General features: G+C 43.3%; 1 protein-coding gene across 1 annotated transcript in view; it reads left to right on the forward strand.

Annotated features, from left to right (window-relative positions):
- FARSB (phenylalanyl-tRNA synthetase subunit beta) overlaps positions 1–12,558 on the forward strand; it is a 66,269-nt gene that overhangs the window by 37,667 nt on the left and 16,044 nt on the right. The window contains exon 16 of the mRNA XM_029933705.1: positions 7,400–7,555. Within this exon, the coding sequence (XP_029789565.1) occupies positions 7,400–7,555 (156 nt within the window). The remainder of the gene's footprint in view (positions 1–7,399; positions 7,556–12,558) is intronic.

The raw sequence follows: 12,558 nt of genomic DNA on the forward strand, positions 1-12,558 counted from the left end.
TTGAGCATACATTTTTACTGCCTTTCAACCGAGTAAGTATTTTTTTCTGTTGGAGCTAGCCGTTTCCTCCTAAATATTCACACTTTTGAAGACGAAAAATGTCGACTATCAAAAGTGCAATGATAGAGGAGTTTTCCAGTAACATAAAGATATCCCAGATTTTCACGGGAGGGGCTGTACCCAGAGTACTGGTTCAGAAGGGGCAGGGACGTGCAGCAGGGACGAGCAAAACGGTCGCACTGGTAGAAGAGTCTTCGAGTTCCTTTTCTTTGCCAGGGTCTTTTGGAATGTAAGAGAGTTGCCAGGCTTGAGGGAGATGGACTAGTAAACAAGTTGTTACAGGTAGTGCTCCAAGGGACCCTGATAGCGCAGAGGCACCGCTGACTCGTTCTGTAACATCAGGGGAAACCCTTACTCCCGCCTCACGTCAGTTCTGTGGAGGCAGGTGTGTCTTCACAATGGAAATGGAGGAGAAATCTGTGCTGGGCTGCGATATGCCTCCCACAAATTTTATTTGCCCTACGTTCCTGTTCTCCTGTATGTATGGTACGCTTACATTCCTGTGAGTAAATGAAAGGCTTCTAGCCCCTGTTTTTATGCTTGGCCTCATTGGACAGTTTCTTCTGCTCGTGTGGACTGACCGTCTGTAAATGTCTGGCTGCCTGTTTAGCAACTAAGACACATTTCTCAAATATTAAGACTTCCACTCGGAGTCTGACACATCCTGGTTCTTTAAGGCTGAGCCAGCCACTGCATTTACTGAACTGTAGGATCCGAAGTTGCTGCACCATTGTTAAAAATTAGTCATGACTCAAGCAGCTAAGCGGATTTATCCCTTTTGGGCAGAATGGCATGTGTCTTTGGAATGAAGTTAAATGCAGCCTCTGCCATGGGGTAGGTTTTCAGCTGTATAACGGAAGTCAGTGGGAGCAGCCCTGAAGCTATCAAGTCAGGCTGCTGTGAGTTATTGATTTCAGTTGTTCATACTTTCATTCATTGTAAACTATAGACAAAGTAGCAAGTTTATTTTTTTTTAATTTTTAATTTTTTTTAGAGTGAGAGAGAGCAGGCAGGGGTGAGGGGCAGTGAGAGAGTAAGAATCTGTAGCAGGCCCCATGCTCAGCACAGAGCCTGATGGGGAGCTCGATCCCACAACCCTGGCATCGTGACCCTAGCTGAAACTGAAAGGCGGATGCCCGACTGACTGAGCCACCCAGCCGCCCCAAGAGTAAATTACCTTAGAGGAGCCAAGGACCTGCTTGTGAATTAACCTGGGCTAGTCCCGTGCTCAGAGAAGCAATTGGATTTTGCAAAGCCCAACATTATGGCTTTTTATTAAAAGCAGATTGAGTTCTGCTGTCACTGGTTATTTCATGACGGCCCTTGCAGCTGCCATGGTGCCTAGAAGCTAGCTGGAATGCATAGAAAACGCATCTCTGGGTTGAGTCTAAGTTTAAAAGAAACCATAGCCTCAGAAGGATGGCTGATTAGGCTTTGTGAAGGGTCTAAGGTGGTTTAGCTTGAGCCAGGATGCAGTCCTACCTGCGAGCATCCTGATGACCGCACGGCCATCACTGGAGTTTGAACGGCTGCACTTGAAGACTCTGGGGCTTGAGTGTGACGGTGGACGGAGCAGGTTACAGGCCCTTGAGCGCTGGGAGGGCTCCAGCCACCGCACTCGCCTGAGCAGCCGTGCTCACCCTGAGCCTTCACTCCAGGCTCAGGCCATTCCTGCTTCCTCCAGAGTGTGGTCACAGCCCTGCTACAGGCCGTGTTTCCTCCCGCCGAGTGTTCAGGTGGTGTCTAAAATCTCGCATTCTCCCCGTAGCTCTTCCAAATCAGAATGATCTCCTTCTTCCCCGGACTTGTTTAGATGTGGAAATCCGGAGTCTCTTTTAACGTTAATCACAATATAGAGGATTCTTCTTCCTCTTTCCTCCTTCGGCCGGCGAGGCTGCATAGAACAGAACTAATTCCCTGTTACATGATTTGGTTTGTTCTTTCGGCTTCCTCTGCCATTCATTGGTCTGTCTGTATTGTAACCTATTGAATACAGGGGCCAGATTTGTACAGTTTTTTCTGTGACTCTGCTTGATAAAGAGCTCAATAAAGGCGTTTTTATTATGAGCTTGTGAAATACTTGAGCTCTTGAGAAATTGTCCATTATTTCTGTGGCCATCAAGTAATGGAAGATTATCTAGTATCCACATGTGGAATGCGGTTTTCTGAAGAAAGCTTATGTCATCAGTCTGGATTAATTTAATTTTACTACTTCATGTTTTTGGCATGTAGAAGTTTCAATTAATAATTCAAAAAATATGGGTGTAAGGAACGTTGACAGTGACAATATTTGAAGTAGCATCATTCTCCTATACGATGGCATCCTAACTATAAATAACATCATTTTTAGTACGGAAAGTTATTTTAGTGTGTTTGGTTCCACATAGTTAAAATCTGTAAGTGTGAGTATAATGTGCTCTGTCATGCATTGCATATTGTATTTTTTTAATAGATAAAAATCTGTTCCAGGTTTATGTTAACGAGAAGGCAGCACACAAGTTACAACTTTTCCTTCATGCATTTAGAAGGTCATAGATTTTTTTTTCCTCCTCACATTTATTTTTTGGCTTATAGCATTATCTTAAAAAAAATTATACTTTGGTGTGCTAATATGGAAGTTTTAAGGAAAATTGCTCTTAAATTTTCTGTTTCTAAATTTGTAGTATCTTTAAGAACTTTCACAAATACATATTAAGGGCAATTTTATTTTCATATTTAATGAAAAAATAAAATACATATCCAGCTTTCCCCTAATCCCGCTCTGATAGTTGTGTGTGTATGTGTTTATGTGTGCATACTCTTACCGTATATTTTCTGTGCGTATGCAAGCATGAGTCTTACGTTTCTCTGTAGAGCCATAGATTAATACTTTCTAGTATTTAGAAAACGGAATTATGCTTTACCTGTCCTGTACTTTTTCCTATGAACACATTCTATCCACCTCATTCTTTTTAATGTCTATATAATATTCTGTTGTCTGTCTGCGTTATAGTTTATTCAAATTTAAGATGAATATTTAGATTGCTACTGGGTGTTTGCTAACATGTCTGTTGTAATGTGTATTCTTGTACCCTTATACAAATACATATTTGTACAAATAGAATTGGTCAGTCCATAGGTATGCACATTAAAGTTTTGCTGTCTTAAGTTCTCTTGCAAAAAGGATTTTTTAAATAAACGTGCAGCCCTAACACCAGTGTGTAGGTGTTCCTGTTTTCCTCCATTAGGTGCGTTTTGAGGTGTGCGTCTTCACACGATTCTTGTAGCTTTTGTGAATCATTTAATATTATATTGAAATGCTTCAGGTGAGTGTCAAATTTGCCACATTAACTATAGTCTCTTGGGTACCGGTGTTAGAGAAGTTTATTGGGTGGAATGGGTTAAAAATGAAGGTGCTTCATTTTATTTTCTGTCTTGGCCAGACTGTTAGTCTCAGTGCTCAGTGTCGGCCTCTGGGTTTTTCAGTAAGTAGGCTTTCTGCTAGCATCTGTATTTGGGCCTTTCCGTGAGTCTGAGCATAGAGATGGAATTGTTCTCTTGAAGACTCTGCCCTTTTTCAGTCTGTCCACATAGAATCTAACACCCGTAATTTGCTTCTTAGCATTTGTACTGTGGTCAGAGAAGTTCTACACGGAGCAGGAGCCTGTTTGAATGATTTGAGTTGGAGGCAATAGATTTTTACTGGGAGACATCATGTACCACTTTTTTCCCTCCTCTTTTAAAACATCATTTGGCCTGTTCTTTGAGCTTCTAGAATTGTAGCCAGTCATCTCCTCCTCGGGGTGGTTTAGATCAGCCTCTCCAGGCAGTACTTTGAAGTCTGCAAAATACATTGGTAATTTAGGCTGACATACTTGGCAGGCCCATTTTAAAAGCAGAATTGTTTGATGGGCTAACACAAGAGGCCTGGTAATGGGGTTAGGAAGAACCGAGGCCTTTCCAACGAACCCTTGTTTTAGCATGAAATTTAAATAGTTCTTATTTTGTGGCATGTAGTCCGGGAACTTCCTGTGACCTAATAGGGTCCCTCGCTGCAAAATAGTAGGAGATGGGAATTTTACTGTACCTAGCAGTTTCTCCAGGGAGGAATGGTGGGACCGAATACGTGGTTATTTCCTCCTTGAATTCGCCTTGGCTGCAGTAGAGGGAATATCTTGGCAAGATGTGAGGAAGCAAGCCCAGAGGGAGGGCAGCACTGCGGAGATGTGGGAGTGGCCAGGCAGTGGTGGGAGTTGGAGTTGGTCTAAATAGGGTAATTCGCACAGTGGGTTTCGGATAGGCCCTAAAACTCCGTGGCTTTTCTTCAAAATATTGCAAAATCGAATCTAAACATACGTGGCTCATTAGCGTGCATGTGTATGTGTCCATGTGTTATGCAAACGTCTTGAAGCCTTCCTTGAATAGAATATAATTTTAAGGCCTATATGTTTTATTGTAAGTTCATCATTCTGATCACCAAAATCACTTGACTTGCTTTTTCTAAATTCGAAGTCTTTAAAGCTTGCTCCTCTTATCAGAAAAGTTAAGTTGTACGTAGTTTGGAGATCAGGAAAGAAGTATCCCAAGGCACAGAGGTTACCAAAATAAAGCTCCCAGTTTATGTTGCTCGGCTCTCTGGATGCTGGCATGACTGCTGGGCTCCTCAGAGGCTCCCAGCAAAGTGGAACAACAAAGCAGTGTGAATACATGTCTGTGTGGTAAAGTGGAAGCATGTGACACCAACAAATGGGGACCACATGGCAGAGATACCCAGGAGCAAGTCAGTGATATGAAAGGGGTAATTTAGTTCTGTTTCATTTCATTTTTCCCTTCGGGGAGTATGCGGGTATATGTGTGCGTGTGTGTGTGTGTTCCCACGGAGAAATCAAACCCCTCATTTTAGTTTATGCATGTGGTTGAGTTAGTGAGGTTTTATGCCTGCCTGGTTTTAATATTAATTTTTATTCTTACACCTTCAATTATAGCTTTTAGATACCAGATTTCTTTATCTCGCAAATGGAAATGATGGAGGAGGACAGCAGTGCAGAGCCCCCTTTCCTGCAGCAGCCAGCTCCTGTGCGGCCACTGTCCACGCCTGGCCCTGGTTAGCTGTGCGCGTGCGTGTGTGTGCACGTGTGTGCGCGCGCACGCTCCCTCTCCCTCTCCAGGTTTATTCACTTACTCAGAAATTAATTGTTGAGGGGTTACTCTGTGCAGGCCCTGTACTGGCTTTGACCTTCTCCCTCCAGGTATACATAGGCTGGAGTGCCTTGAACCTGATGGGCAGTAGGCAGTGTCACATGGCAAGAACAGATATTTCTTCACTGTGTTCAGTCGGCAGTGTAACTTTGCGTATGCTTTCCATGAGTTACACTACTGTCGATGGCTTGAAACTTCAGTTGAAGGACTTACCACTTGAGAATACTAAAACGCGTCCTATCAAAATCATTTCAAGAATGTACATCTTTGACTTTGTTAAGCTTTACTTGTTTTCGTCTAAGTCCTTCAGAGATTGAGAAATCTCCAAATCCTTTAGAGACTTAGAGGTTTACAGCGTGTAGTAGAAAGAGCATGTGTTTTAGAGCGAAACCACCGAGGTCACATCCTGGTTTTATAGCTTATTAGCTGTGTAATTAATTACAGTTAGCTCCCGCCAGTTTGCTTGCCATTGTAAAATCTTTCTGAGCCTTTGTTTTTCCATCTTATTTTTCCTATCCTGTTTTATGGAGGTAATAAAATCCAGTTAATATGATTGTCTTAAAAATTAAATACGGTCATAGAAGAATGGTAAGTTCTAAGTACCTGGCACATAATACTCAGTTGTGACTTTTCCTTTTCACCCCAGTTATGTGCTCACTTTTATATTCCTTGAGTCATGTAGTGTCTTAAAATACCCATGTTCTATTTGGATATCTGGAAGGTAAAAGACATTTTATATTTTGTCAGTTGTGGCTGTGGGAATAAATCTATGGAAGAACTTTCGCTCACTGTGAGAATATAAAGTAGATTATTTCCAGTTTCCCCCACATAGACATTTTTTTCCCTCTGTTCCTAATTTGAATGGCAGAATGAGGTCAACATTCGAAGTTTGTGCTAGAGCAGTGGTCTCCTTCAGAATTAAAGGGCCACAGGTATATATATATCTGTTCAAGGTAAATGCTCACTGTTGAATTTGAGTTTACCTTTATATGCCATGCACTTTTTTAAAAAAGGGTTTTAATAAACTATCTGATCTTTGTAACCATGACTGCAAGACATGAAAGCAGCTCTCTTGCCGCCAGAACCCTCCATGTTGTGCCGTTGTAGTTAGGTTCCCCCCACGTCTGAGCGCAGGCAACCGCTGTCTGTTCTCGGTTGCTGTAGTATTGCCTTTTCCAGAATGTCCTGTAAGTGGACTTGTATGTAGACCTTTGAGACTGGCTTCTTTCGTTGGGTAGAATGCCCTTGAGATTCATCTAGGTGCTCACATCCATTGATGGTTTGTTCCTTTTCGTTGCTGAGTAGTATTCCACGACGGTGTGGGCGAACGACGTTTTGTTTATCCACTCACCGTCGGGGTTCATTCGGATTGCTGCAAGTCTTCCTTAAAATACTACATTTTGTAAGTTCTGATTTTCAAAGTAGAATAATATATATAATCAGGGAACAATTGGAAAATAGATGAAATTTGGAAAACATGGTCTCTGCCCAAAGAGAACTTCCGTTGATATTTAGGTGTATTCCTCTTCCTTCTTTTTCCTGTGTGGAGAGTTTTTTGGCTTATATTTACATCAGTGTCAGTCTTATCTTCCTATCTTGCTTTTTTTCATGTTTTAATTGTGACGCATATATGTAACATACGGTTTAAAAATATCGTAAACCATTCAAACTAAGAAATGGAGTATTGCCGGTATCTCAGGCGTCTGGGAAGGCTCTTCCCCATCTTATCACTTCTCTTTACTTAGAACAACCACTGTCCTAACTTTTGTGGTAGTTACTCCCTTCTTCGCTTCATAGTTTTCCAACCTTTGCTTTTTTTTTTTTTAGGTTTATTTATTTATTTTGAGAGAGAGCAGGAGCACAAGTGGAGGAGGGGCAGAGCCTGATATGGGGCTTGAACTCACAAACCATGAGATCATGACCTGAGCCGAAGTCAAGAGTCAGACACTCAACTGACTGAGCCACCCAGGCGCCCCTGTATATGCTGTAAACAATATGATTTTGACTCTTTGAACTTAATGGTCTGTCCCCCCCACACCCCCAATTTGCTCTCAGTATTTGCTTTAGCTCTAAGTTTTATAAAGATGCTTTCTAGCCCCATAGCAGCTTCTTAAGTTGTGGTCACCATGGCCTGGTGGCTAATTCTTTTATTTCTTTGCAGATGTAGGTGCGAGAAACCACAGGCACCTCTGTGCTGTTTACTACAATAGGAATCCTGGGTTTGAGATCATCCACGGGCTGCTGGACAGGATTATGCAGCTTCTTAGTGTGCCTCCCAGGGAGAAGAAGGGGGGATATGTGATCAAGGCCTCAGAAGGTAAGACTGATCTCCTGAATCCAGAGTTAGTGATAATGTAATGAAGATTCCAGGTCCTAATTTTTTATAGTTTTTTTTGTTTGTTTGTTTGATTGGGGTTGGGAGGTGGGAAATAGAGGTTCATTTTAAGTAATTGTTAGTATTTTGTAGAAACCCTGCCTTTTCCCTCCAGCATCTTAGGAAAATGCTTCTCGAGATCTTTTAGTAAAGTGCTTCTGTTCCAGTTGAGTGTGGTCGCCCCTGGTTACAGGCACCAGCAAGCCACCGGCCCCGTGGTGGCACTTCTGAGCTCAGAAGTCCAAACTGGAAGCTGAGGGAGGCTAAGCTGAGGATTCACACTCAAAAACCGCCTGTCTGAAGCCTTTAAGGCGAAAAACCCCCAAACAACCTGAAACGTTATCCTGAGAGGCTTCACGTTAATCCGGTGGTGAGAGTGACAGGAGGGATGGGATCGTCCTGTGGACAGGCCGGTGCGGTGAAACCGGCTGGTGCGTCCCAGGCCGGCACGCAGCATCCCTGCGCTCCAGGTTCTGCGCTCCGCTTCCCTCTGGTTGGAATCTGAGTTTCCTTTGTTAGACTAGAGATTCAGAAATAACTTGAAAGAAACATTTTATACCACTCCTTCCTACTGCCTTCCTGGCCATTTTTCATAACTATTTGGCATCTTTAGTATCTGATGCAACCTTCATTTTTTAAAAAGTGTTACTTAGCAGTTACTTGTGATATGAGGTCTTTTGGAAGACCTATTTTTGTTTTTCTTAGATTTATTTTTCTTAGTCCTCATAGATTGTTGCTTTTTTGTTGTTGGTTTAACTTTTTTTTTTTACTTGAAGATTTCTTTGAAAATGCAACAGCCCTGAAACATGTGGGCCTTTATAGGTTGAAGATCTGTGACGGTTTTGTTGTTGTTTATTTGTTGTGTTTGCTTGTTTTCTGTCATGTCCCACCCCAGCCGGCCTGGCGGTAAATCCTTGCGGGTTCATGCCTGAGGGAGGGAGAGAGAGTAGGGCAGGAGGGGAGCACAGAGAGTGAGGCAAGACCAGCGTTTTCTGATCAAGCCTCCTTTATTCCACACACACTCCCCTTCCGAAAAGAAAGCCCACACCTATATAGGGTTTAGGGCGGGAAACTGACAGGGTTGGTTGCTAGGAAACAGGGTCAAAGCTAGGGTAAAGAAGGAAACAAACTAAAGTTTTTAGCACAGCAGTGAAGGGCCGATACCACCCTGCTTGTAGGCGATTGAGCTTTGTTTTTCTGGCTTCTCCTGACAGGGAGTGGCGCTCCCCTGCCTCTTTTTGCAGCTCCCCTCAGGGAGTGACATTCCCGGCTAGTAAATGGCCAAGCAGCTGAATCTTTGCAGCTTCCCACAGTGTGTCCGCCCTCACAGCGCCTCACTCACCCCTTCTCCGGTTTGCCCAGTGCCCTCCATGGGCCCAGGCCGTCCGCCCTCACGGCGCCTCACTTCTAGAGTTCTTTAAGACAGGGCCAGCCAAGTCAATAGCAACCTGAAAGCTGTTTTCTTCTCTATCTTCTAAAGACTTAGAAGCTTCCTTTCATAAGTAGATTAAATGGATAAAAATCATTTCTCCGAAACAAATTATGCTATGTATATGAGGCCTAATTTTTTTTTCTTGAAGGATTGCAAAGAGTTTAAATGGTGAATTGGAGCATAATCTGTTATGGATAGGACCCATTATATTAATAATGTTTCAATAAGCCATAAATTAACATCTTAATGTGACGCTTCTGCAGCCTCAGTAAGCTCCGTAGACATTCGTTTTCCGGAGGAATCTGAGGCCCCAGTCACGAGGCAGGACCGGCCCCGCTATCCGGGATCCTGGAGGGGGAAGAGCATCCCATCCGGGCTCTCACCCCAGGCCGCTGCGTCCAATGGGAGCCTGAGGTTTCCACCGGGGGAAGCCGTGCACCTGAGGGCGTCTGGGAAAGCGGGCTGGGCCTGTGAAGGAGGGATAGGGGAAGCCAGACGAGCCACATGAGCCGAGACAAAACGCGATGGGAAAGGTGGCCTAGTGCAGTTCGGTTTGCCTGGAGGGTGAGGAAGAAGCTAATATGGAGACTACATGGAGAGTCCTGACTGCTAGAAGAAGAGGTTTTCGCTGATCTGGAAAAAAACTACTGAAGCTTTTTTTTTTTTTTTTTTTTTTGCAAGTAAGCGAGTTGATTTGGATCTGTGCTTCAGAGGGAATAATCTGGCAGCGGCACGGAGATTGGGTGGCACAGAGAGTACGGGGCAGAGAGTGGTTGGAGGCTCGTGTGGTGTAGATTCCGCATCAGAGTGTTCACTGTGCTGCAGCAGTGAGGGCGTGGGCTTGACGCTTGAACTTCAGGCTGGGCACGGCCGTTCCGAGGGGAAGACTGGTTTAAGACCTTCTGAAAGGTGGGGGCTCCAGCACTGAGCATTCGGCACATGTCGTGGTATGTGCCGCGTGGAGCCTTTTCTAGAGAAAGCGAGTCTGTGTTGATCCTTTTAAAAGTCCCATTTTTATAATTCTAAATGTAGGATAGTATTTAAATCCTTTATTATTTTTGGTACTAAAGTATGTGACACTTAGTACTTAATTTCCCTAACACATAGATGTCTGCCGTGTTTTGTTTTTAATCAGAAAACACATTCATAAACTTTAACCTTCTGATGTGGTTGTAGGTCTTGGTGTTCACTTTTTTAGACCAAGTTGTTCCTATGGTTTTGATTTTGAATGAGGACATAGTCAGTATTCTGTTTCCTTTTAAATTTATTTAGGCTTTCCTGGTAGAAAATTCTAACATCTTTAGGTTTTGACATCTATGAACTGTCCTAGATTTATAAATTTGAAGAGCTTTGATACAACTTCTTTATACGTGTAGGCGGCTTAGGCCAGCACATGTTTCATTATATCTAAACTGGCTGTTTTGGAGGTAAGAAAAGCAAAACAGGGTATTTACATCTACTGCCTCTATTGCCAGCATTGGCCACATCCTTTTTTTTTTTTTTGAGTGCTCTCTGTAAGAGCCATCAAACCAAAGAGAATTCTGTCATTATAAACAACAGTTCCTCATTTCTCATAGGCATTTCTAAGTCTATTTTGATTAATGAAATTTTTTTTTTTATGGCGGAAGAAATCAGCACTTAGAATAAGAGGTTTGTCAGGAGCAAAGCTGGTATTCATCTAAAACCTCATATACATATATTGTATATATATCATATAGATATACATATTTATCTCCTAAGTAAATATGTAAGCAGGAATTTGATAGTTGGAGTGTTTAGCTTTATCATCTTTCCAGTTTATTGTTATCTTTTGTATAAGTTTTTCTGCAAAGAAAAGGTCTTCAGAGCATCAGAAAAGAGAAGCAGATTAAGAACTGCCGTTTTCCACCAGTTTTGATTACTGAGTTGTCTTCTGTTACTCTAGCATATGGTTTACTTTTTAATAATTAAAAATCCCTGGTGGCTTTGTGTTTGTAAGTGAGCTAATCCCTCCCCCAGGGATTCCTGCTAATGTCATCCCATTGGCAATTACACCTGACTTCTCCTGTCTTTCCTAATGAGCACCACCAACCTCCCTATGTGCCGTGCCCTTAGGTGGCAGTGGTGAGTGCAACAAAGCTTGAGTCCCTTCTGAGAACTGTGCCCTGTCCATTGTGAGGGAAATCAGGAAGCGCATCGGAGTGATCGCTGCAGTGACCCCACAGTGTTCTGTGGACATTGGAGTGTGGCCTTGTTTACTGTTACGGTGACAGCAGCCGGAGGAGTCCCTGCGGAAGGACTGCGGCCAGAGGCGGAAGTCAGGGTGTTGCCGAGTTTTCATTCTCTGAGCACCTTTGCGCTGGGAACAGAACATGGGTAGAGCGAGGAGGTGATGGTAGGGTAAGGTCACTTAAGTTGGGGGGGGAGAACTTTAACTTTCTGGCAGACTGAAGAGCCTTTCGAGGGTTGCAGAAGGACTCAGCTCAGTGTTTTAATGGCATCTGATCAGATTCTTACAGCATATGTACATGCCGCCCCCGCCCTGCCAAGCTTCTCCCCTTTTGTGGTTGGTTGCAAACTATATGTATGTTAGAATGCATTTATCCTTCTCAGAAACCACTTCTGGGCAAGAAGAAATCTCAGTGTTTTTGTGTTTAGGACAGTTATGTGGTAACTGGGCAAATCCGTGGCCAAAGTTATTTCTTGTAGGAGGCAGTGGGCTCTGTGTGCTTTCAGCTGCATTGACCTTAGTGTGTATTTCTTCGCCTTTAATTTGTTACCAGTTCAGTTTGGTTTTATATGCAGGCTCTTCAGAAGACTTCGTTTAAACCCTGAGAGACAGGTTTTATAACTTTTAGTTTTGAACAATTCTAGTTTTCATGCTGCTCAAAATCATTTTGTGAGATGAGAAATCACTGTAAGTAATATGCACATTTAATCCTGCACCATATGTGGCCATAGAGGTTATTTAGATCCCTTCTGTTACAGTAACACCTGATGATCATTGACTTGACCTGTAGGTCATGACCTTTTCCTCTTTCAGGACACCTGTGACGGATTTCAGATGCTAGAAGGTACGGGTGAGACTGTGAGGTTTCCCTGGTCTTTGCACTGGGTTTTAGTGTAACACGAGCCTGGAAGTATATGGGAAGAAGAGCTGTTGAGCAGCTTCTGCAGCGATGGTGTTCTGTTTATGGTTTGATGTAGACAGACGTTCTGGACCAGAAGAGAAGGGGCTCCGTACGAGGTGTCCACGTGTAGTGGTGACCGCCACCAGCAGAGGCATCGCTCTGTTAAGGCTTGAAGGTTTCTCTTTAGAAAAAGGGTTTGGAAGTTTTTAAGCTTCCTGACCTTAGTACTCTGTATAAAAACAATCCTTATTCCTTTGCTTCTCTGCTTTTTCATGTTTGAGGAAAGCCTTCAAATATGATTTCTGTTCCCTTCTTGGAAGGGATGGAAAGACTCAGACCAGTATCACAGCAGCCGTGCGTGACCCCGTGCGGAGAGCCGCGTGCACCGCGGGCCGGGGTTTCTA

The sequence above is a fragment of the Suricata suricatta genome, chromosome 3 (genome assembly GCF_006229205.1).
Source record: "Suricata suricatta isolate VVHF042 chromosome 3, meerkat_22Aug2017_6uvM2_HiC, whole genome shotgun sequence".
In the NCBI taxonomy this organism is placed as follows: Eukaryota; Metazoa; Chordata; class Mammalia; order Carnivora; family Herpestidae; genus Suricata; species Suricata suricatta.